This window comes from Heteronotia binoei, chromosome 15, assembly GCF_032191835.1.
Source record: "Heteronotia binoei isolate CCM8104 ecotype False Entrance Well chromosome 15, APGP_CSIRO_Hbin_v1, whole genome shotgun sequence".
NCBI classification, from domain to species: domain Eukaryota; kingdom Metazoa; phylum Chordata; class Lepidosauria; order Squamata; family Gekkonidae; genus Heteronotia; species Heteronotia binoei.
Window position 1 is genome coordinate 45541583 of NC_083237.1, and position 26507 is coordinate 45568089.

The window sequence follows — 26507 nt, forward strand, 5'->3', positions numbered from 1 at the left end:
CGTAAAGGACATCTAAGCTCCCTCAGGCAAGATTTAATTAGCCAAGAGGGGCATGGGTCCAAATCGCAAGTTGTTGGGCATGCAGAGGAGAGAATTCCGTCAACTTCCTCCAGCCAAAAGACAGGCACGGAGCTTCCAGTTCATGTACTGTATCCAATGTGATGGGCAGGTCCTGGTGGAGCGACGTGATTTTGTCTGCAAAAAAATTCGCAAAAGCCTCGCAGCCTATTTCTAATTCTCTAATGTTTGGTCTGCCTTGGGGCAGCGTAGTTAAATGTCCAGTTATTTTAAATAATTGTGCCGGGCACGAATTTGCAGACGCAATCCTGGCCGTGAAGTAATCTTTCTTCATGGCCTTGACTGCCTTCTCATAAGACCTCATAAACGTTCTATAGGATGTTCTCGTTGCTTCGTCACGAGTGCGCCGCCACTGCCTCTCTAGTCATCTGAGCCCTTGTCTCAGCTGGCATAACTCCAAGGTATACCATGCAGCCAGCCTCACATGAGGGCGCAGAGGGCGTCGAGGTGCGATCTCGTTGATTACCCTGGATAGCCGATCTTGCCAGGCATCAACCAGGACGTCAAGGGAATTGCCAGGGGGCCAGGGATCCCGTAGAGCCATTTGGAACTGTTCCAGGCCCATCAGGCTCCGTGGGCGAGCCAAAGTAGGCTCTCCGCCCTTACAGGGTCGAGGTAGCGTCTCCATACGGGCCTTGAGGGCTAGGTGATCCGACCATGGCATGATCCAACATGGCTTCTCTTATGTTCTTACTGCTACAGACAGACTAATATAGCTACCCATCTTAATCAGTACTGCAGGTTTTTTGGGTTTTTTAACAGAATGCTTCTTTCCAAAGATAGAAATAAAGATTAATATTACACTCTCTCTCTCTCTCATATACATGTGCATGTAAATATATAGGCCACATGTCTTTGAAGACTTGATTTCAAATTAGGTCATCTGTTCCTCTGCTGATCTGCTCACACTGTTAGTGCAGCCCAAAAAAAGCATGGTGTGTTCATTTTCAGAAGTCATTCCAGGGGGTAGCCGATAAATCCACTCCTGTTTTACCACCATTTCTTCCAATGGAAGGAATTAGTCAGAGAGTAGGAAGAGTTCTGTCTCCTTTGACACATAACCACTTCTGACAGAAATCCTTTGGGCTTGTTTCTTCCAGCGGAAGACACAAATGAGATCCAAATAACAGGAATATCAGTAGCATCTGTAAATGTCTCCATGGCCTAGTCTAACTCCACTTGTACAGCTCTCAGGATAGCTTCACAGCTGGTGCACAAATACATTTTTTTTTTCAGTTTCAACATCACAGCATTCCCCCCCAGTTCACTCATATTGCAGCATCCTGTTACTTCTAATGAATCTGTTCCACTCCTTTACCCACCTTTATCAACAAAATGCCATATCCCCAGGAGTAGAAGACGACGACACTGGATTTATATCTCACCTTATACGCACTATAGTCTCAAAGCGATCACAATCTCCTTTACCTCCCCCCTCCAACAGACACCCTGTGAGGTAGGTGGAGTTGAGAGAGCTCTTACAGAAGCTGCCCTTTCAAGGACAACTCCTATGAGAGCTATGGCTGACCTAAGGCCATTCCAGCAGCTGCAAGTGGAGAAGCAGGGAATCAAACCCAATTTTCCCAGATAAGAGTCTGCGCACTTAACCACTACACCCAACTGGCTCTCCTATTTACCAGCCTGGAGTGGGGAATTACCCATCTCTACTCCCAGTTTTCTGCCACTAAATTATTGAGAAGTGGAAGAAAAAATGGCTTCCATTTTTCTTTAGAAATTTACCTGAGTCTCTATGTCAAAGACCTTGGGGCGGCAGCCTACAGCATTATCTGGAAGTGACCAAAGGGACCAGGCAACCCTAAAGTGACTTAACACCCCTCTCAGGTCCACCTTCTCCAGCCACCATCCCTCAAGTCTCTTGACATTTGCCAAGGGAGTTGGGAGTCCTACAAAATGTGTACGGTTCAGTAAAGCTACTCCTATTCAAGTTTCTGCCCCTTCATATATGAACAAAAAGTATATAAGATAATCCATCTTCTTGCTCAGACCTCGGCAGATTAAAGAAGAGACTCTCTTGCTTGCATTATGCAATGTCACTGTAATTAACACAAGTGCTACAAAAGCCCTCTAGATATTTCTTCACATATTATGGTTTGTCTGTGGAATTCTTACAGCGTGATACATCAAGTTTCCGGATGACACTAAATTGTTCAGGGTGGTGAGAACCAGAGAGGATTGTGAGAAACTCCAAAGGGATCTGTTGAGGCTGGGTGAGTGGGCGTCAACGTGGCAGATGCGGTTCAATGTGGCCAAGTGCAAAGTAATGCACATTGGGACCAAGAATCCCAGCTACAAATACAAGCTGATGGGATGTGAACTGGCAGAGACTGACCAAGAGAGAGATCTTGGGGTCATGGTAGATAACTCACTGAAAATGTCAAGACAGTGTGCATTTGCAATAAAAAAGGCCAATGCCATGCTGGAAATTATTAGGAAGGGAATTGAAAACAAATCAGCCAGTATCATAATGCCCATGTATAAATCAATGGTGCGGTCTCATTTGGAGTACTGTGTGCAGTTCTGGTTGCCGCACCTCAAGAAGGATATTATAGCATTGGAGAAAGTCCAGAAAAGGGCAACTAGAATGATTAAAGGGCTGGAACACTTTCCCTATGAAGAAAGGTTGAAACGCTTGGGACTCTTTAGCTTGGAGAAACGTCGACTGCGGGGTGACATGATAGAGGTTTACAAGATAATGCATGGGATGGAGAAAGTAGAGAAAGAAGTACTTTTCTCCCTTTTTCACAATACAAGAACTCGTGGGCATTCGATGAAATTGCTGAGCAGACAGGTTAAAACGGATAAAAGGAAGTACTTCACCCAAAGGGTGATTAACATGTGGAATTCACTGCCACAGGAGGTGGTGGCGGCCACAAGCATAGCCACCTTCAAGAGGGGTTTAGATAAAAATATGCAGCAGAGGTCCATCAGTGGCTATTAGCCACAGTGTGTGTGTGTGTGTGTGTGTGTGTATAATTTTTTTTGGCCACTGTGTGACACAGAATGTTGGACTGGATGGGCCATTGGCCTGATCCAACATGGCTTCTCTTATGTTCTTATGTTATCAACCCTGTGTACATTTTCCTGCCAGGGTTTCCTCTGGGCTGTTGGAGGAAGATTCAGAAGAGGGAGACTTCCAGAGGTGAGAGAAACCCCCTCCATATATCCTGGACTCCTTGCAACCCAGAATATCCAGAAGACCTTCTGTCTTGCCTATGATAACCAGCTCTGTCTAAGAGCCCCCAAGCAGCAGGGCCGTAGCCAGGATTTCAAATTTGGTGGGGCTAATAGCCATGGTTTTTGTTTGGTGGGGGCAGGGAGCGTGGGTCAATGCTCCAAAACTTGGGGCCAGGGAGCATGGGTCAATGCAGGGCCAGCAGCCTCTTCCCCCTTCCCCTCCTGGCCCCCATGTGTGTGCCTGGTACCAGATGGAGCCTGATGGAGTGTGGGCATGGTGCCACATGGAGAATTTTCAACCTATGGCTGCCAGCTACCTTTAAAGATCACTAGGAAGATCTATTCTCCATCTTGCAAGTAACCATAATTGATGTTCGTACAGATTGCATGTTGCTTGAGCCCCATTTTCCCTGCCTTTCCCATCCCACTCTTTGCTGCTTCTACAAATAAATTTTCTTGCCCTCACACAGCTAACTATTGTGGCTTTCTTTCAACAGTAGAAATCAACTTCGCGCTTGAATATGTTGTCAACACGAAAGTGAACCCACCCCCCCAACTTTTCCCTCTGTCCAAATTAAAAAAATGAATTGGGAAATCATCACAGTTGGAGTGGGGGTGCTTCCCTCATCTTTTAATAGCTCTTTTCAAAGTCAAATCTGTCACAAAAGAATACTTTCCTCTCCCTTCTTGCTTGCTGAAGGGCAATTACTAATGTTCTTTTCTATTTATTTTAATTAGCAGCTCACGATAGGGACTATTAAGCAGCAAAATTGAACTGGTACCTGTCACTATTCTCAGAGGGGATACGGCTCTGGCGCTAACGGAGGCATATTATGCATAAGATCCTGGGGAATAAGATGGTACTTCTCATGCTGGAGAAAATTAGGTCAGATTGGAATAATGTCCTATTTATTGGAGAAGGTGGTCACCATTGCATCTTGATTTCTGCTGACTAATTTCAGAAACGAGAGGTAACAGGGATCAGGGCTCTGCCTGAAAAGCAGTGCCCTCTTCCCCAGATGTGTGGCTGTCTGTTGTTACTCCTATTTTGTGTTATTCATGTTCTATATCCCAGTTTTACTTCAGACTTTCAGGGCTATGTCTTTCATGTATAATAATGAAGAGTTGTGTGAATGCACAGTTGTTTTACTTAGTGTTGCTCAGACGGGTCTCAAGACCCAAAATTAGGTCAGAACACTGTCACAGACACAATAGAGTTGTCAGGCTGGCTGCTGATAATAGCAGAAGGTAGGATTGCCAATCCCCAGGTGGGGGCATGGGATCTCCCCGTTTGGAGGCCCTCCCCCCGCTTCAGGATCATCAGAAAGTGTGTGTGGGGGGAATGTCTGCTGGGCATGCCATTATTCCCTATGGAGACTGATTCCCATAAGGTATAATGGAGAATTGAACTGTGGGTATCTGGGGCTCTGGGGGGGGCTGTTTTTTGAGGTAGAAGCACCAAGTTTCAGCATAGCATCCAGTGCCTCTCCCTCAAATATCTTCCAAGTTTCAAAAGGATTGGACCACCGGGTCCAATTCTATGAGCCCCCAAAGAAGGTTATCCTATCCTTCATTATTTCCAAAGAGGGAAGGCATTTGGAAGGTGTACAGTCCCTTTAAATGTGATGGCCAGAACTCCCTTTGGAGTTCAATTATGCTTGTCACAACCTTGCTCCTGGCTCTACCCCCAAAGTCTCCTGGCTCCACCCCCAAAGTCCCCAGATATTTCTTGAATTGGACTTGGCAACCCTATTTGGGGGTGGGGCATGTGGAAGGGGGAAAAGTGGTGCAATTGAGTGGCATCACATCTGAGCGAAGACCTGGAGTGATGTCACCACACTGAGTTAAGAATGTCACCAATTTTTATGGTAAAAAACCCAGAGATTGGAGAAACTCGTACACAGTTGTGTGGCCGTGGCAGCACTTCTGAAGTGATGTGTTGTGTCACATGATATACCGGTAATTCCCCTCCATTTCCCAACCCTGCTGACCCAGTGAGCAAAAGTGGGTGATAGAAAGCTGAAGACAGGGGTTTGTCTGCCATTAACAGGCAAATGGCAAGCTTAATCATGTGCCCGGGAGGGAGGAGGGGGAACAGGGTGAATGGGGAGAGAGGGCTCCAGAATCCCTGATGACAAATTTGACTTTGCTTCTGCATAATGTGTGAAATGGCTACAAAGACAGCCTGTTGCTTAAGTCATGCAACATATTTTAAAAATGTACAATGTGGAAAATACAAACTGAATTCATTAACCGATACGAGATTCTGGCCTTTTACTTTGGGAAGGAGGACTGCAGCATGGAGTTACTTTGCATGTGGATCCCAAAAAAGCACAACATCATATATTGAGAAGTGAGTTTGAAAAACACTGGTTTAAAGATGACATGTCTTCCTCCAGAAACCCTAAGTCTTGTGAGGGAGCTGAAAATTCTCAGATTGATATGCCACGCCATTCACGAAACTGCAGATCTTGGATTCCTTGGGCATAAGACATACCATCAGGTGTATGCTTCTGCTTACAGTCATCATAACCCCTAACCCTAGCAGTTACCTTCAGTGGTTAGGCTGTCAACAAAACGGGAAGAAGTAGTCGTGACATCTTCTCTGAATGGTGTGAAGGGACTGCTGTCAGGGGGTGATGAGTAGTAATGTTCATCCTCTTCAAAGTCTGCACAAGTCTTCTCTTCTGACTGAAACAAGCCAAATCAAATGGTTACTTGGCTGCCGCCCTTGTTTAGAAGATGGTTCCTTGATCAGTGGGCTTTTGGTACACATCATGTCCCTATCATGCTTCTCCAACTGGTCTGTAGTGTGTGCCTGATTCCTCTCCAGAAAGAGGCAGCTTTCTGGGAGCAGGGTGGGTGGGACGATGTCACTGTGCATAATGTTGCCAATGTGTGATGATGTCACATGGGAGCAGTCATCACACTGATGATGCTCTAGCATTTGGGACAAAACTTTATGGTAACCATAGAGTTTCTACCTAAAATTCTAGAGCATTGCCGTGCATTGTCGCTGTCGTGATGATGTCACTTCCATGTGAAGTCATTGCATCAGCAACATTGCCATATAAGGAGGCTGTTTGGGATTGGGGCTTCTTTTGCTGGCCAGGAGCGGGCTGAAGCCCCGCGAATTGGGTGAATTCCTGCCTGGACCCTGGATTGGTGATCCTAACTCAAAATCTGTTCAATTTAAAAACATGTCACCAGCATACCACGAGGCAGATGTTTGGCTAAACCTTTGTATGCTGTTGGGTAACATTCTAAAATGATCATTGTGGTTGGGCATTTCTGTTAGGCCTGATGGGAAGTGGAGTTTTTTGGACCTTTGGAACTCCTATAGTTATTTCTGCCAGAGTCTTTTTACTCAGGAGTCTTCAGACATGTCATGCTGCAATAAAGGCTTGCTGTGTTTCAAAGGCCCACTGAAAGACTGCTTCCTCTCTTGCAACCAAGGACAATATTTTCAGCTGATGACAGGGATGGGATCCTGTGGACAGCCTAAGGAACCAGAAGTGCATCTTAAAAGCAGGCTGGAAACAAACAAACAAAAAACCCCTCTGCCTTGAAATCTGAACTGATTCTGTATTTAAAGCAGCTCCTGAAATTATTTTTTATTACTACTCTCTTAACTTGGCCATCTCACCCATTATTTCCTAACTGCCACTGTTTCATTTTCTTCCCCTTATTTTTTAGATGTAAAACACTGCTATGTTTTTCCTTTTAAGTTGTGCACTCTCCATCTTTCTCCAATTGTATTATTTCCCATCTTCCCTCTTGTTTGTCTTATATCATTCTGTTGTTTTTATTTTCCCCTCTAACTCAGTCCCAACATTTTAATTGTTGACCATAGTTTTCACACACCTTTTGTTTCCTGTGCATGTGTCCACAGTTCCCTCTTCTGTTGTATCTATCCCTTTTGTGTATATTAAAAATGTAAACATGCACACCTTACATTTTCTGTTCAAAACAGAATGATTTAAGGGGGCTTCTTTACATAGGTAATGGGGCTGTGCTATAATGCAATGGCTCAGAAATATACTTGGGTAAAGTGTTAAGGACTGTGGACTATACTATTATGCATAGTTCATGCTGGCTCCAGCTGTGTAATTTCTGCATCATGTGGCACGCCATCTTAATGCTTATGCTGTGTCTTAGCTCTGTGCAGATTTCTGCTTGGTTCCAGATTTCTGCAATCAAAATCCTATTGCATTGTTTACTGATGTCTCATCCTGTTGACTGTATTAATTTAGAAGAAGAAGATGATGATGATATTGGATTTATATCCCACCCTATACTCTGAATCTGAGTCTCAGAGCGGTCACAATCTCTTTTACCTTCCCCCCCCACCCCACAACAGACACTCTGTGAAGTAGGTGAGGCTGAGAGAGCTCTTACAGCAGCTGCCCTTTCAAGGACAACTCCTATGAGACCTATGGCTGACCCAAGGCCATTCCAGCAGCTGCAAGTGGAGGAGTGGGGAATCAAACCCGATTCCCCCAGATAAGAGTCTGCGCACTTAACCACTACACCAAACTGTAGTGTACACTGTATAATCTACTTTGAGTCCCAGTGAAAAAGGTGGACTATAATAACATATATAAATAAAATGTCAGTGGTCCCTATCTTTTGGTGGTGGAAATTGCTGTCAAGTTGCAGCCGAATTATGGTGAACCAGTAGGGTTTTCAAGGCGAGAGATGTCCAGAGGTGGTTTGCTATGGCCTGACACTCTGCATAGCAACCCTGAACTTCCTTGGTGGTCTCCCATGCAAATATGAACCTTGGCCAACCCTACTTAGCAGCTGAGTGATGATGAGATTGGGCTAGCTTGGGCCATCCAGGTCAGGGCTAGTCTATACCTGCCTTCTGCTTTCAAAAAGTACAGCGAGTTGCTCTTTTGTAATCATATCATGAAAGAGGCAGAGGAGGGAGTCACGGTTAAGCACTGAGCCAGGGCCGCATAGTCATTTTTCATGCTTCCCGTTTCCTTAATTAGAATCTCACCTCTCGGGCACAGTCATACGTCAACCACTCTTCACGGTATCGATCAAATCCACTGGAACACCTATGGAGAAAGGGAAGTATGCATGGACTTTGGAAAAGAAACCTGCGCATTGACAATTTCTACCACCCTGCCATCTCTCAGTGAATTAGGAAGTAATAATTTTGGGAGGGTGATGAAATTGGGTCCCAGGGCTACACAGGAGCTTTCTTGAATGTGTGTTGCTGTATTTTAGCAGGGAAAATGGAAGAACACATAGTGCAGAAAGAAGATATATGGGAACAGTACTCCTTCCCACTGAGAGACAGCTTCACTCATGCACAGCCTACAATTCTGAACATCTGTCATTTAGATGGATGGAGGAAATCTGTGCAGGATTTGAATGACTGAATGCTGCTTAGCTTGAAGAAATCTGAAATCTCGGTGCCTGAGATTTATAAAAACATCCAGAGCAGACATCCTTAGAGATCCTTCACACAACCCAAAACCCAAATAGGGAACGGGTGAGGTTTCTTTGGAGAACCCACAAAGTATAGCTTTCTGAAAGTCATTTGATAGCAGATGCCTAGCAAACCAAACCAGAGTTTCTCAGTCTTCTTCAGGAAGGCACGCCCAAGTTGTAACATACACGAGCTCTCGTGAGGACTTTTGCTTCAAAATGCTTGCATACTGACCTAGCACCAGATCATCTGGTCTTATGCTATGTGGGAGGGCTGGGTTATTTTTAAGTGTATGATTTTATAATCAGAAGTCCCAGATGGGCGTTGTGCACCAGATATGTGGACGAATAAATGTAACAAATGAGAGACTGAAAAAGACTTCCCCTAAGGAGCCGGGGATTTCTTCCAACACAGCTGGGCCGGATCTAAATGTTCTTTCTAGCTGGTTGCGACTGTGTGAGTGTGTTGGGAGAGAGCTGATTATCATTTCCTAGCAAAGACAGAATGCTTGGAAAAACAGAACTGATATATCTGTCTGCTTATAGCTGCATAGGCTGATTCTCTGAACTCCCTGGGAAAAGGGTGCTATTTTAAACAAAAAAAAAATTAAAGAAATAAATAATAATTTGGGTGCTGCACACAAAAAAATGTACAGACATTCCAGCTTGTAGTCATTTGCATCTCTCCCTCAGAAATACAGGCAAATAATCTTTTTTAAAAAGGCAATCAAATATTGCTAGTTCTAAGAGACTTTGAATGTGGGCTAGCCAAACATCTTGGAGATTAAAAACTAATCATGGGTTTGATTCCTGGCCATGTAGCAAACATAGTTGATCTTTGGGCACCATCAGCTGTATGCAGATGGTGGGACTGCATTTTTTCCCAAGTCAATGGTGGGGAACAAATTATAAAGTTATGGTGGTAGGTAGCATGATGCTTTACTATCTGAGCACATGTGGAGAACAACCATTTGCTTGTTTAAAAAGAATGGCAGCAGGGGTGGCCAACAGTAGCTCTCCAGATGTTTTTTGCCTACAACTCCCATCAGCCCCAGCCAGTATGGCCAATGGCTGAGGCTGATGGGAGTTGTAGGCAAAAAAAAAATCTGGAGAGCTACCATTGGCCACCCCTGGGCCATAGGGGTATCTTTGGCTGATTTGCAAGGACATGACTCACAAGGAATTCACAAAAAAAAGGCAATCCTTTTATTTTATTAGCAGCGTAGTCTTAAGCGGAGATATAGCTTTCTAAGCCTATTGATTGCAATTGATTTGGAAGGGTGTAACTCTGTTTAGCGTTACACTGTAAATCAAGTAAAATCACCCTTCCAAGTCAAGATGGAATTCTTTCTGATTGCAACAGTGGTTCTTGGAACTGAGAAGTTTTGATTTCCCCATTTCTTAAAGCTGCCAGCCTCCACATGAGGCTTGAAGATCTCCACCAAAACCCAGAAGGGTTAGTACAAACCAAATTTAGGGCCTTTTGTTAAAAACAATACATATAATTTCAGCGTTATCAAAAATACATGAATTTATTGGTTAAAAGCATTTAAGGGCCCAACATTAGCCTCATTATACGTATATAACACACAAGTGGAAACCAATGCAACTCGACGCATTTTGGCCTTAAAAGGTCAGTGGTCGAGCATATTGTATATATACAGGCTTATGATATAAACTGAAACATCTATAGGACCAAAAAAGGGGGAGGTCTTTATAATAGATGTAAATTGGCACAAGACTTAAAGATGTTAATGAAGCCTTTTGTAGCAAAGCCTTATGTCCTAGTCAAAGGCATATATGTTGAATAATGTTTGTATTATATGCCTCCCAAATCTGGTCCAAAAAGTACAGATGCATGACCTTGATTACAACCATTATAACATAAATTGTGTGCTTAAAAATCTCCCCAGGATTAGAGGTAATCTCCAGTGCAGACTATAGAGATCAGTTCCTCTACAGAAAATGGCAGCTTCAAAGGGTCAACTCTATGGCATTATGCACCACTGAGGTCTGTTCCCTTCCCAAACCCTGCTTCCCCTAGACTCCACACCCAAATCTGCAAGAATTTCTCAACCCAGAATTGGCAACCTTGGTTATAGGTCTTTGTAAGAGTTGTGCCTTTTTTTGCAATGACTGGGATTATAGGGTTAACTAGCTCAGCAAAATGGAGAATTTTAACTAGTTATCAGTTAACCACAATTCTGAACAGTCTTTATATTTTCTTTGCATTCTAATCTTACAAAAGTACACCTTTTCTTGTACTTCATATATCTCACGGCTTTCAGCCCTGCACTTTACAGCCTTTTCATATATGGAATGAATGGATAGACACACACGTCTGATGAAGTGCACTCTAGGTCACAAAACCTTTCAGTCACCGCAACTCAGATTATATTTGGTGCAGCTGGAGCTACAAAATCAGGGCTTTGTTTGTAGAAAAAGCCCAGCGAGAACTCATTTGCATATTAGGCCACACCCGCTGATTCCAGAACTGCATTCCTGTGCGTTCCTGCTCAAAAAAAAGCCCTGTACAAAATACATTAAGGCTGCCAATCCCCAGTTGGGGGCAGGGGTTCCCCTGGTTTGGAGGCCCTACCCTTGCTTCAGGGTTATCAGAAAGTGGAGGGGGGATGTCCACTGAGCACTCAGTTACTCAACCCTACGGAGACTGGTTCCCCACAGGATATAGTGGAGTATTGATCTGTGGATATCTGGGGCTTTGTGGGTTTGTTGGGTTTTTTTAGGTAGATGCACCATATTTTCAGCATAGCATCTGGTGCTTCTCCTCAAACCCTATCCCCTCCCCAGTTTCCAAAAGAATGGACCAGGGGCCCAATTCTATGAGCCCCAAAATGAGGTTCCCCCATCCTCCATTACTTCCAATGGAAAGGAGCAGGGCTTTTTATGTAGAAAAAGCCTTGAAGAAACTTATTTGCATATTAAGCCACACCCCTGACACCACCTTTGTTTCACACAGGGCTTTTTTGTGGAAAAAGCCCAGCAGCAATTCATCTGCATATTAAGCTACACCCCTTGACACCAAGGCAGCTGGAACTGTGTTCCTGTGCGTTCCTGCTCAAGAAAAGCCCTGGAAGGGAGGCATTTAAAAGGAATGTGATGGACAGAACTCCCTTCGGAGTTCAATCATGCTTGTCACAACCTTGCTCTTGGCTCCACACCCAAAGCCCCCAGATATTTCCTGAGTCAGACCTGGCAACCCTGACTCACATACCTTTCCTGGCCTGCACTCACCCTGAAAGAAGTAGATAAGAAAATGGTGTCTCATCTGGTTAGGGTTGCCAAATCCAATTAAAGAAAAAGCTGGGGACTTTGGGGGCGGAGCCAGGAGACTTTGGGGGTGGAGCCAGGAGACACTGGGGGTGGAGCTAGGAACAAGGATGTGACAAGCATAATTGAACTCCAAGGGAGTTCTAGCCATCACATTTAAAGGGACTTTTTAAATGCCTTTCTTCCATAGGAAATAATTAAGGATAGGGGCACCATCTTTTGGGGCTCATAGAATTGGACCCTCTGGTCCAATATTTTTGAAACTTGGGGGGTATTTTGGGGAGAGACACTAGCTGCTATACTAAAAATCTGGTGCCTCTACCTCAAAAAATAGCCCCCCCAGAGCCCCAATACCCATGGATCAATTCCCTATTATTCTCTATGGGAATCGTTCTCCACAGGGAATAATAGAGTGCCTAGTAGATATTTCCCTCCCCCCCATGCTTTCTAAAGGGGGGGAGGGCCTCCATACCAGGAAATCCCCCCTCCCTGCCCCCTCCCTCTCTCTCTCTCACACACACACAAATACTTACTGTACTTGGTCTTCTTCCAGCAGAATTTGCTCGCTGTGAAAACGAAAGCAAGGCTGCACAGGAAAAGAAAGGGAGGGGCCGTTCCTGTTTCCTGTTTCCTATGCAGCCTTAAAGGGACACATTTTAAAAACGGATCCCAAGCTGTAAAACAAGATGATGCCTACAGGTATGTTCTCTCTCCCCCCGCCCCCAGATTTTTTAAGAGCGGGGGAGGAGGCTGAAAATTTGGGGGTCCCCCGCCAGGGCGGGAGGGTTGGGAAGCCTACATCTGGTCCAAAAATCTTTGCTACAGTCTGGGCTCAGGGAAGGAACAGAACAAATTCAGAGAAGGCTAATGCAGTTTGATTGAGGGTTGACCATATATTCTGTCCCCACATGGATGTGCATTACCTTTGCAGGACATGACACCAGCTGCAGTTAAAGGTTAGGTCCGATGTCACACAGACGTCACAGTTCTGATGCTGGAGGCAGGCTGCAAGGGAGAACAGAAAAGTGAGGGCCAGTACTTAAATTGGAGGCGCTGAGGCAGATACCTAGCCTGAAAGTCTCATTGTTTTCAATAAACTATATTGAAGCCATTGGAAGTGAAATAACACCAAATGATGCTAGCACCAGATTGTTTTAACTACTGAATTTTAAATTCTGATGTATTAATGATGCGAAATTTTAATTGGTTGTTGTGATTTTATTGTTGTGAGCCGCCCTGAGCCTGCTTCAGTAGGGAGGGCAGAATATAAAACAAATAAGGTAAGTAAGTAAGTAAATTGTTGCTATCCTGAAGGTGGGGCCTGGAATTCTGCAATTACAACTGATTTCCAGACTACAGAGATCAGTTACTTCCCATGGAGGAAATGGCCGATTTGGAAGGCAATCTTTATGGAATCACATCCCTGCAGAGACCCCTCCCCAAACTCTACCCTTCCCAGGCTCTGTCCCCAAATTTCTAAGATTTCCTAAGCCAAATTTGGCAGTCCTATTAAAAATTGTATCCATGTATCCCTGAAGTGCGGGGTCAGAAAGAAATATTTGGTCGCATTCCAGGACAGATTTTTGGCTCTGGTCAATAAGATCTGGGGCTGAACTCTGATAAATCTCACTCTCAACATAAACCCAGGTAAAGTTCCATTTTTCCCCAAGATAAGAACATGTCCATTCCTGCATTAGGAACATCACAGACTGAGTTCTGAATCTGCGTAGTCTTTTATTGTTGATGCCCTGCCAGTGGCAACCCTATGCCTTTTGACTGAGAATGTTTTGAACAGAAGACTTATTTTGAAAGGGGGAAGGGATCTTTTCAGAATATGCCCCCTCCACTCTGAGGTAAATTCCAGCGTGCCAGAAAAATAGGAAGGCTGCAACATTTCCTAAAGGAAAACCTTTTTTCTTAGAATAAACTGGTACAAAGTGATCTCCAGTTGCAAAATAATGGAAATGCCTGTACTTGACATTCATAATCATCGAAATATTTTTTAAAGACAAGGAAAATGAATCTCAACCTCCTTCCATTGTCTTTGGAAACAATTTTAACAAGACTTTCCCCCCCAGGGAGAAGCGTTCAGCATATCTTTGCAGAAAATAGTTTCATGCTGATTTCATGCTATCGATCAATCACTACTCTGCTTGTGCTTGATTCCTGGATTTTCCTTCCACTCTATCAAAATGATTGCCAATCCTTCCCAGCTCTTAGGGCCAAACTTGATGATAAGCGGAGATGCACGGACAGCCTTAAGATGTTTTTTTTTGTTGTTCTTAAGGAAAAGAAGTCAAAAGAAAGGCAAAAACATTGTTTTCTCGAGGCCTAGTAACAACTTCCAGCATGCATCCCTCCCAATCTCATCGCATCCAGACAATCTAATGAGCCATGAAATACAAATTTCTATGTTCTTTCTCAAGTGCCATAAGTAAACTGTATCTCTGTAATGAACTTACAGCCTTGATGCAGCTCCCCTCTTCAATTCCGCCCCCCATGCTATAAGAGGCTGCCAAATTCAGTTGGAGAAATGGTGAGGGTGGGGAGGGTGTTGTTAACCTCTCCCCCCTCCACCAACTGTCTGCTCAAAATCACCCATCTGAAGCTGCTTTCCAACCCACAGAAGGAAAAAGGGTGAGACCTTCTCATGGGTGGAAAAGCAGCTTGCAGGGCCTTCATGCATGTGTGATTTTGAACAGAAAGATAGGAGGAAAAATGTGCAAATGTACCTTTCTTAATTGTGGAATGCTGAGAGTAATTAACTGAGACAGATGGAGTGTAACAAGAAGGTCTTAGTTAATTACTCTAACATCAACCTCCAATTTTGATATATTTATTTGCTTCACTATGTCCACACCCTGCCCCGCCCCAGGAATTATATCCAAACAAGCGGTGACCATATAAACTAAGCTTGTTATTCCTGTTTGGTCCTTGCGTCTGCTAAACATCTTCATTATGTTGTATGCTAATTTGCTACTCACCCTCTACCTATATATATGGACTGGTAACTTCCATTTCGTTGTATCTGAAGATGTGTGCACACACAGGAAAGCTTATATCTTGAATAAAACTTTGCTGGTCTTCAAGGTGCCACTAAACTTGAATTTTGTTCTGTTGCTTCAGACCAACATGGCTGGACTTTCACTAGAGTTTTGCCACCTTCCCCTCTTCTGGCAACTTTCTGTGCATCCCAAATTGTGCCCTGCAAAATTCATGTGCTCTAGCAGGTCAATGGGTATGAATGAAAGGTGTGGGGAGCAAAAGATGACTCTGTAACAGCGGAATCAGCAAAAATGGCCTAGTCCCTGCTGCAGACAGAAAAGTTGTTCCTCTGGAAGAGCTGCTGCCGTACCAATAGTACAGTATCTTAGGATCCAAACTGTTGTATTTACATTCTACTTTTCATCCAAGCTTGGTTCCCAAAATGCCTTCCAACAATCCAGAGTTGGACATGACAAGCATGGGCCCATAGTGCCAGATGTTGTGTCCTACAGAATGGGCTCCCTTCATAAGGACTTGCACAAAATAATCCTTCAGTGCTGTCCTTCTCAAAAGTGGGGAAAGAGATCAAGGCACCACAAGATTTGTTCTTGTAATGACAAACCATGGCCTTGTTTTTAAAATCTGAATCCAGCTAGTGTAGCCAGTTTGGGACCTATTTTTGACCTCCTATTTTGTGAGGTCAGGGAGGGGGAAAATTTACATAAATGCAGATTTTTCCAGTAATCAGATTGACAGGTCCAAACTAGATTTTACATTGTTGACAAGTGAGGCATGGGTTCCCCCAACCTGATGGACTTGCTACTTAGCTCCCAAGTACCACAGGGATCTGATTTGAATTAGGACTGTTACATGGGAGAGTAAAGGTTTTCAGTCCTCCCACTTGGCTTGCCTTTTGCCTGCCTGTGGTGGGTAAACATCCACTTTCCGCTCCAATTTTGCACCCATAGGGAATTGAGAAGCCAGTGGGAAAGGATGAAAATGGCCTCCACAGTGACATTCTAGGAATTTCCCCAAGGCTCTTGGACCTTAAATCTAGAGACTAGGGATAATTCCTGAAATCTGGAATCAATGGCAGATCCTCCCCAAACTCCAGCCCACAAAATCTCCCAGTATTTGCATCTCCCCAATGGGGCAAATAACATATGAGTCTGATGTAAATCAGGACCACAGTGCACAAGGAAAAGGGGCTTCAGTACCTCAATTTTTCTAACCTGAAATGGCTTTGGGGTGGCGCTATCTCCCATATTGGAGAAACCTATGTGTGGTTGTCATGACAGAATGCTGCCTCAATTTCCCCCATCCAGCACACCCCAGTAGCACTGGCCAAGCAGTTTCAGTTATGACATGTTTGTAAGTGATCAGTTGGGCTAAATATAAAAATAAATATGCTGGACAACATGCTGTAGTTACAGATGGGATATGGGGGGAGGGATAGCACAGATATGTGAGGTGATTTCTACTCCTTTCCCCACTCCCTTTTCTTGGAGTTATTCACACCGACACCTTCTTTCATCAACACAATAATACGTTTATTGTCTTCTCCTTAGAAGAGTTTATGAAGTAAACGGGTGTTCCAATATACTAATTATTTACAGCTAAAGTGAGACGAAGCTTGGCTTTAGAAGGGTTACAATATCACACACCCAAGGTTATAAAAATGACAGGTTGTTTGTTTCTGTTGGGAGAGAGAGATGGATAGATTTTACTTGGAAAGGCTCAGTAAACCCAGGAATTTCAGACTCCTGAAACAGTGTTAGTTTATCTCTCAGGATCTCTCCCTCAATCCTTGCACATGTCACCAATACACTATTTTTCTGAGGTAATATAACCTGCCTATCACAGAATACCTAACTTAATCCTGGACTTTGTAATGTGTGAATCAGCTCTAAGGACCAGAAAGTAGGGTGAGGGAAAGAGAAGGAGAGCGTTACAAGACAAAACAAAACCAGAACCAAAGAACAGTGCAGAAAAGAGGCTAACAATTCTGTGGACAGGGAACCAGAGAACAGCTTTTGATGGGATTGAGGGTGCCAAACACAGAGCACTTTCTCTCATATCCTTTTACTATCTGAGAGTGTAATCTATATACTATATGCAGACAGGAAGGTCTGGGAGAGATATGTTCCTAATGGCTTCACCACAACTTTGGAACTCCCTTCTCTTGGAACCTGGCCAAAGGCTGACACTTTGAATCTTCTGGAAGTTTGGATTTGGTGGACAATATGCTGGCAGCTGATTTGAGGGGAAAAAACGGCTCATGCAAGTGGTTTACTTACATAAGCAGTGCAACATGGGAGTTATGAACTCATTTCAAAGCACAGCTTCACTTGCATGCAAAGAGAAAAAAATCACTTTTTCTGTTCACAGGAGCTCAGCCATGATCTCACTTGACTTTGTGAGTCCCATGAAACATTGCACATGCAAACAGACTGCTTGTATAAGGTTTTTTTTAAATGTTAACCTGGCTGCTAAAATCTTGTCAGAACAAACACTAAAAGCCAATTCAGACATCACAAAATTCTTGCATCTACCCCGTGCCCTGTTGACAAACACATGCTGGGAGTTTAAAAGTTCTCACATTCCATGCACAGTCTTGGAACTTATTTATTTGCTTAATTTAAAGTGTAGCTCACCACCTAGTGATACATAATGCTAAAAGAGCTAGAACTTCTGGCTGCCAGACAATTTTAAGATCTCCTGACTATACCACACACACTGCCATATGATGATGATGATAATGATATACTAGCATGGTGTAGTGGTTAAGAGTGGCAGACTCCAATAGTTTGATTCTCCACTCCTCCACATGAGGCCTACTGAGTGACCCTGAGCCAGTCACAGTTCTGTCAGAACCCTCTCAGTCCCACCTATCTCACAAGGTGCCTGTTGTGAGGAAAGGAAGGTAATGTGATTGTAAGCTGCTTTGAGACTCTGAGAATAGTGGGATATGAACCTACTCTTCTTCCAACTCTTCTTATACCTTTCCTATCATCCCAACGGAGACCCAAAGTAGCTTACATCATTCTCCTTGCCTCCGTTTTATCTACACAGCAAGCCTGTGAGGTAAGGTTAGGATGAAAGAGTGTGACTCCCCCAAGATCACCCAGGAAGTTACTATGGCAGAGCTGGGATTCCAACTTGTGTCTCCCAGATCCTAGTCTCTACTCCAACCACTACACCACACTGGCTTTGTGTGGGCCCAACTCATATGGGGACAGGGGGATTGCTAGCAACTGCCCTGTTGGGAAAACTTATGTGTAGCCCATTTGTAGAGGCATAGGTCCCAATGAGGAAAGCAGTAGTTTCCCAGAGCTGTTGCAGCTTGGGAGAAAGTTTAAAAGCCCATATCCCCACAGGGCCCACACAGTGCAGACCCAATCTGGATCACGCTGCCACATGCTTGGGAAATAAGTTCCAAGCATGCAACTCCAAGAGCATGTCTGGCCAACAGGACACATGAGGAACATGGAGGAGATAAAAGGACTTTTGACATATAAATTGGCCCTCTAGTTGTGACGTGTGAATCGGCCATTTAATAATTAAGGTGTTTCTGATCAGCTTTTGAGAACTGCAGTTGGCTAACAATTTGGCTAACAAGGGTTTACACATTATGTTGTAAGAGGCTTTCTTGGATTCTAGGGGAATGCTTGATTTTTGTTTTAAAAAGCTTTTGCACTCAGCACCTTTAAGGTTGAGCAGGCAACCCAGTCAAACATTATTTGATGCTGTCAGCCAGACAGATGAGTCAAGTACATTTCAAGAGCTTCTTTTCATTTGCTTCTTTGACCTCATTTCCACAGTGGCCACAGATAATAAGAAAGTTAACAAAAAAAAAATCAAATCTGAGATTTCTTTCTTGTCCTTTTTCACTTTTGCAGAACACTGATTTATAGCTAGCTATTTGGGGTCGTCATAAAACACACCCAATGGAGATAATTTAAAATGCATAACTTTGCTATCTTCTGGACAGGTTTATTCTCTGCTGGGTATTTATGAACCCAAGAAGTTTTTCTTTTCTACCCACTGGCATCGTCCTTGTGCATGGGAAATTATCTTTCTGACCGTCCCTTTTATGACACATCTCACCAACGGATTTTCAGGAAGATGGGCAGGCTTTTATTCAGACCATGTTTCTCATCTTGTTTGCAAATGAGTTCATAAGAAGCCAGTTCCATGAACATCCAGGTGAGATGGTGGAAACATACTTTTATAAATGCTGTAGGGTGAATACAGGAATTCCTGCCCCCTTTAGGAACATAAGAGAAGCCATGTTGGGTCAGGCCAATGGCCCACCCAGTCCAACACTCTGTGTCACACAGTGGCCAGAAACCAGGTACCACCATGAGGACCATCAGGGGGGTGCAGAAGCCCTCCCACTGTGCCCCCCAAGCACCAAGAATACAGAGCACCACTGCTCCAAACATAATGTTCCATCTCTACATTGTGGCTAACAGCAACTGATGGACCTTTGCTCCATATGTTTATTCATTTCCCCTCTTGAAGCTGTCTGTGGTTGTAGCCACCACCACTTTTTGCGGCAGTGATTTCCATGTGTTAATTACTCTTTGGGTGAAGAAGTACTTCCATTTATCTGTTATAAGAGCATAAGAGAAGCCATGCTGGCTTTAATCATGAGCATCTCAAGTATTTTAACTCCATTAGCATGTCACAGCCCAGGAAGCTCCCACAAGATAACAATGCAGCCCTACCCCAACTGCCAGAGTAAATATAAATTACCTGCCTACCAACTTCTTCTCAGTTTGACCCAGAGAGCTCTAGTTTTCTGGGTTACACCTCTTCTTCTCAGTTTGACCCAGAGAGCTCTAGTTTTCTGGGTTACACCTCTGAGGATGCCAGTCACAGTTGCTAGTGAAACGCTAGGTCTCACAATGCCAAGACCATGTCCAGAAAATCCACAACTACCTATTTTAGAATAATAGAGTTGGAGGGGACCTCCAGGGTCATCTAGTCCAACCCCCTGCACAATACTGGTCTTTGGTTTCTATGGTGATATGGTGATCAACAGGTTTTTGGAAGCTTGTGAACCAAACAATGCACACGGAGCCTAGCCAACCCCACAGGATTGCTATGAGGATAAAATGGCAGAGAGGAGAACAACACAAGTGACTTTGGGTCCCCATTGGGGGGAAAGACAGGGTATCAATGAAGTTAAACAAAAATTTAAAAATGCCCTACCCCAGACTTGGGGAAGGGTGGAGAAAGGTAAACATGAGTGGTTACAACTTTTCAGAACTATCCCTGGGAAGGTTCAAATAGGTCTGTATTAAGTCAGAGGGGCTCATGACAACAGTGCCAAACAACCCCGCAGTAAGCGGATGTGTCTGCATGTTGTGACTCACTGGGCAAAGGCACAAACTCCACTGCCGATGTGCTTGTGATCTTGCTGGCGTTTAACTCCACACGGTGGTATTCATAGATGGTCCGGCGCTGGTGTCCTAAAACAGATTAGGAAGGGCATTAAATCCGGAGATAGTTTCACCCTGTGTTTTGTGGGGCACAGTCACCGACTAGTTTTTTGCACAGCACAGTATTAACCTGCACACAGTCATTGAGTAAATTTACACTCTGGCAGACTGTTTTCTAGCATCTTCTCCTGGGCATAAGTAGGTTAAGGGCATTGTGGTTGATGAAGACTGCTACGATTGTCAGGCAACCATAATTTTTTTTCTTTGCAGAGATAAAGGCTGTGTCAAACAGCTAACTGGCAGGATAACTGTCCAGAGATCCAAGTTTGCTAGTCTATGGATATCACACTTCCATTTCAGGACCAAACAGAAAGATAATTTCAGGCGAGTGGCTATGTTAATCTACAGTAGAAGACCAAGATTCAAGTCCAGTAGCATTTTAGAGGTCAATTAAATTTCCAGGGAATAAGCTTTCAGATGCTGGTATGAGTTTTTGACTCTGGAAAGCTAATACCCCGGAAATCTTATTGGTTTCTGTTAGTGGACTCAAATCTTCCAGGAAGAGATATCTTGTGGTTGATAAGAAATCATTTAAGCCTCCCTTAATTCTTTGGAGAATTCAGCTGCCTGGCGCTGGGACCATATTTCCCCATGTGCCAACAGCCAGTCATCAACTTGCCACCTTCTGTTTGTTCCTTGGTTAAAGGTCAGCCTACCGTGCATCAGCGAGGGGGCATGCTTTTTTCTGTGGTTGTTCTTAATGGAGTTTCTAATGGAGTGTAGGTGGTTGTCAGCATATCATGAGGCTTTACGAGGTTATATTAGTTGGGGATGGGAATTGTTATACAATGATTTAAAGTATGTACAGTACAATACAGAAAGGTGAAATATAAATGTTGACAGAAATAAATTCAGGATGTCCTGGCACAACCAGAAACCAGCTGGAATGCAAGGAAGGTAGTAAATAACACTTGGGATAAAGAAAAAATAAATTAGGGAGAGGAATAATTTGCTAAGCAACCACAAATTGTTCTGTTCTTTTTTTAGAGCCAACCATGCAAGCTAAAGGAGTCTTATAGCGCGGAGTGGTTAACTGCAGTACTGCACTCTGAACTCTGCTCATGACCTGAGTTCGATTCCGGCAGAAGCTGCATTCAGGTAGCCGGCTCAAGGTTGACTCAGCCTTCCATCCTTCTGAGGTCGGTAAAATGAGTACCCAGCTTGCTGGGGGTAAACTGAAGATGACTGGGGAAGGCAATGGCAAACCATCCCATAACAAAAAGTCTGCCAAGAAAATGTAATGTAGGTCGGGAACCCATTAGCTTTATGTAAGCTGAAGTGGAGGCGCAGACCTGAAGAGATGGGCAAGTATAGACTGGATCCTGTCTCATGCCCAGTCTATACATTATAGACTACAGATGTTGAATCTGGGGTCCCTACTATGTTCAGACATGAGTTGCGGGTTCTCCTTAACTCCTGAGTGCCTGGTACTGGGAATACATGTGGGTTTCCCCAGTGTGGGCCAAATAGCATCCCCAGGACTGTTTCAGGTAAGGAAAACCAGGGAGGAGGGGTGGATGAAGCCCTTTCTCTACATGCGATGTGGTCCTGATCTGAACCAGGCACCCCCTGCACAGAAAGTGAAGAGAAACTGCAATTAATGCCTCACTATTACAGAGTGTGGTGACTCCAGAATCAGTCTCTAGTCTTGTAATGCGTGGATCCCCTTATTCATTCAGCAGAATGCTATGATACAGTGGATTATACAGCTTCAGACGGACTTGCAAGTGGAAGAAATCAGTTTTGAAATCCACCCCATATGAAAAACCCTCCAATGCAATTATAAAATTAGGACATCAAAAACTCTTCTTTTAACTCTTTTAACTAACAATACGGTATCATATTTAGTTTACTAGCCTGACGACTGTTTCATCAATACGATTTTAGACTGCTCTATTTTATGTGCCTCTATGCCCACGCTTGCCTTTATTGGCTGTTTTTACTGGCTTTTTAAACGGCTGGAGTTCTGTTATTAACTCAGCTTGTCTCATTGATATATTTTTATTGGTCTGATTGGTTTTTAATTGCCTGTATGCTTGACGTTGTTCTACTGCTGCAAACTATCTCGAGCAGGTTTGGAGAGACAGCATACGTATTTTCTCAAGACGTAGAAGACTTATTGTGCTGTTCTTCCTTTTTGCAGGGAATTTTTTAAAAACAATAAAAATGTGATTTCCCACCTGCTGTTGGAAGTGGTGCAGTCCCTTTTGCCCTTTCAGCTCTCTATCACCTCGTTCTACAGAATACATTGTGCTGCATGAAGCAACGTTAATGTGTGAACCAGCAGCTTATACCTAAAATTGGTAGGGACAAGCTACATGATACAGCTAATATGTGTTGGGTCACAGGCAATGTTCCCTCTAAGCCACAGAGTCTTGTGAGCAAGAATTCTACTTTGTGAGAGCTACTGGCATTAAAGTTGTGAGCTACTGCATAAATTAATGTGCTCTGGGGTCATCCTTCCTGAGCTAAGACAAAAATGTGTGAGCTGGACACTAAAAATCTGTGAGCTAGCTCACACTAACTCAGCTTAAAGGGAACACTGGTCACAGGCAACCTTCCCTCTAAGCTGCAGAGTCTTGTGAGCAAAAATTCTACTTTGTGAGCTACTGGCATTAAAGTTGTGAGCTGCTGCATAAATTATTGTGCTCTGGGGTCATCCTTCCTGAGCTAAGACAAAAATGTGTGAGCTGGAGGCTAAAAATCTGTGAGCTAGCTCATGCTAACTCAGCTTAGAGAGAACGCTGGTCACAGGTGTGCGGCCAGACTCGCATTCAGACACACATCAGAGGAACTCACCTAAAAAAGCCTGTGTTCACTCAACACGGCAAGATGGGGAGCAGCTTCTGGTTTCCCTCCCACACCGCTTTTGACACCAGTAAGGGAAGCTGGTGGCTTTTTGCTCCTTTTGGATGAAAAGCCCCCCTCCTCCCTTTCTGCTGGCAAAAGAAGGGTGGGAGCAAAATCAGAAGCTCCTTCTTCCCCTGCCCAGTGCCACGTGAACAGCCTCTTTTTACGCTTTCTCCCTATGTCTGACTGCAAATGTAGTCATGCATCCAGGGCTTTTTTTTGTAGGAGGAACTCCTTTGCATATTAGGCTACACCCCCCTGATGTAGCCAGTCCTTCAAGAGCTTACAGTAGGCCCTGTAAGAAGAGCCACAAAAAAGCCCAGCATGCACCTGTGACCCAGCATGTGTCATGTATATCCTGTAGTTATGCCCTTAGCAGCTAACCCCCCCCCCTTTCTGTATCTTAGCCAAGAAGTTGCATTTGTACTTAATCTACCTTTGCAAGCTTTTTAATTATCTTAGAGTTCTGCTTCCTGTTCCTCTCCAGTGTCTCTCCTTCTCTGTCAAGCAGCCCAGACTCACCAGGCGTATCAGGAGAGGAGCTGCCAATCATGAAAGCATCTGAGAGGCCAGCTTTGACAGGGTGCTGCGTGGAGCTGATTTCCAAGACCGACATGGGGATCTGGAGCCAGGAAAGGTGAAAAGGCTTTTGAGTAGACCAGCAGTAGAGTTACATAAAGGTCAGCACAGTTACATAAAAATTTCCTCCCACTCTGAGAATCTCTCCTCCTCAGTGGTTGGATTTGTATGATTGCATGTGAGAATACCCATCCTTGCCTTTCATTCTGTACGTCAGATCTGGACTGCTTACCTCCTTGTAGCCAAAGACAATACTGCCATCAATGTGCAAAGCTGCTTGGAAGATGAAGAAGCCTCTGTCTTCCTTCCCTTCCAGATATACTTGATCCCACTGAACAACAAAGACTGTCCCTATGGGGAGAAAAGAAGGGACATGGAAAATGAAAGCTCTCCTGTCACAAATGGAATCATGGAAAGAACTCAGAGGCTGTGATCACACACACTAAATAATGCACTTTCAATTCACTTTCAGTGCACTTTACAACTTGATTTTACTGTGTGAACTTGCAAAGTCCAGTTGGAAAGTGCATTGAAAGTGGATTGAAAGTGCATTATTTAGTGTGTGTGATCACAGCCAGAGACCACCTATTATAAAGCTCTCACAACCACAAGGCAGGGCCATGCGATCTTCCAAAGACCAACATATTCAGTTTAGAAAGATAGCATTCCCTAATGATTGTGTCAGACCGAAGAAACCCAATTTCAGATCCTTTTGGCCTGGTGATGTCACAGGGTGGGGTCTGGTTCAGCACACATAAGTCTGGTCAAGCTCCTTTCTGGCCCACTTAACCTTTGGACCCCTGAATTAGAAACTTTAGTGCTTACAGAGCAAAATATCTCTGGATGCCTCAAGGAATAAACCCAAATTGGACATTGGATCCAGACTATATTTTCCAATGGCAGACTGGACCTTCCCTGCCTCCCCTCTCATACTCAAGCTCACTGATTTCCATGAAATGCTGCTTGTAGGGGACAGGGAGTCCAGAGGGTTTACATGCAGCAGGAAGGAGGAACTGGTGGATATTGGCTGAGGAATACCTGGAGATTTTGCGGGTGGAGCCTGGGAAGGCTGGAGTTTGCGGAAGGGAGGGACCTCAGTGGGTATAATGCCATACAGACCACTCTCCAAAGCAACCATTTTCTCCAGAGGAACACTGGAGAGTAATTCTAAGAGTTTCCCCCTTACCATTGATTGACCACAACCAAGTCAATTTAGATATGATCCAGCACATGGTTATTGTAAAAGCAGCCACAGATGTCCTGGTGTGAGCTATGGTGCACAATACATTTTTGGTTCAGTGGTGCTCGTGATAGTTCACAAGAACCCACTTGCACTTGTATGTTTGTATATGGATGTGTTAATAGTGTAAAATATTCTGTTCTTTTGCACAAGGATATTTTAAAAGGATTTTGGGAGGTGGGGGACTTGCATCCAAATCATCTCAGAGAGATAGTTGTCCTGGTAACAGCCATTCTTATCATGGCTACAACCATATCATAAGCATATATGCTACACAACACCTGTGGTACCCAGTCCTCATCTATTCCCCTGCATTAAGAACCAATCATACGCCTTGCAATTGTCATGCAACTCTCTAACATGAAGGCTACAAATCACACACCACCCACTCAACCACAAGAGATTAAAGCTATGACGTTTAGGCCTTCTATATCATCTTAATTGAAACCTGACACATTGGCTGCCTTCCAGTACTGAACCCCCACCAAACAGATCTCAAGCAGGGATAACAAAGTCAATATATGTTTGTTCTTGTTCTTGGCTCCGTTTGCTACTAATAGCTGTGGAGGAACTATGTGGAGAATTTGTTTGAATCTTGGATTGGATCCAGGCTGCTTTTTCATTGTGTTACCCAGTTCCCTGCCTTACTTCAGCTCTTGTCCTATGATGGCTTTTGTCTCCCATTTTCACCAGCAAAAAACTGGTTGGATCCATCTCCTTGTTTTGGAAAACAGCATAAATGATGAGGGAGATATGAATAAGGATTTGTTCAGAACGGCTTATGTGTGCGGAGAGGACAGGGTGCATGAATGGGAAGGACTGGAATCCCCCTCAGGAACTCTCACCATTGTCGAAGTATTTGATGGTGGAATTGCGGGAGTAACTGGGGTTGAAGTTTGCCATAAGAGGGGCAACATATTGTGTGGCTGTCAGCATCTGGTGAATGACATCACCCATGAAGATGAACCCTGGCAGGAAACCAAAGGAGGAGCAAGTTAATGTCCATATTACATTACAAGTGCTGTCAAGTCACAAACAATTCACGGTGAACCCAGCAAAAGGCTTTCAAGGCAAGTAAGAAGTAGAGGTGGTACACCATTGCCTTCCCCTGCAGTGTCTTACTTGGTGGTCTTCCACCCAACTACTGACCCTCTTAGTGAGTTCTGATGAGATTGGGCTATACCATGCCACCTTCCCTCCTGTTGTATAATACATTACCATTGTCCCTTACAGGCATTTGGTTGGTTCAATCCACTAACTCCAGTGCCTTCTTCCTTAGCAATGCCTAGGCCATAAACCCACTTTTCCAGCATGACCAAATCAAGGAGGTCATTAAAACA

At 44.0% G+C, this 26507-nt stretch overlaps 1 protein-coding gene across 3 annotated transcripts in view; it reads right to left on the reverse strand.

Annotated features, from left to right (window-relative positions):
- PLXDC1 (plexin domain containing 1) overlaps positions 1 to 26507 on the reverse strand; it is a 95214-nt gene that overhangs the window by 9961 nt on the left and 58746 nt on the right. For all 3 annotated transcript variants that reach the window (XM_060256407.1, XM_060256408.1, XM_060256406.1), the window contains exons 5-11: positions 26013 to 26135; positions 24160 to 24278; positions 23871 to 23970; positions 20373 to 20468; positions 12930 to 13011; positions 8279 to 8339; positions 5826 to 5964 (exon numbers count right to left, since the gene is read on the reverse strand). In XM_060256407.1, the coding sequence (XP_060112390.1) occupies positions 5826 to 5964; positions 8279 to 8339; positions 12930 to 13011; positions 20373 to 20468; positions 23871 to 23970; positions 24160 to 24278; positions 26013 to 26135 (720 nt within the window). The remainder of the gene's footprint in view (positions 1 to 5825; positions 5965 to 8278; positions 8340 to 12929; positions 13012 to 20372; positions 20469 to 23870; positions 23971 to 24159; positions 24279 to 26012; positions 26136 to 26507) is intronic.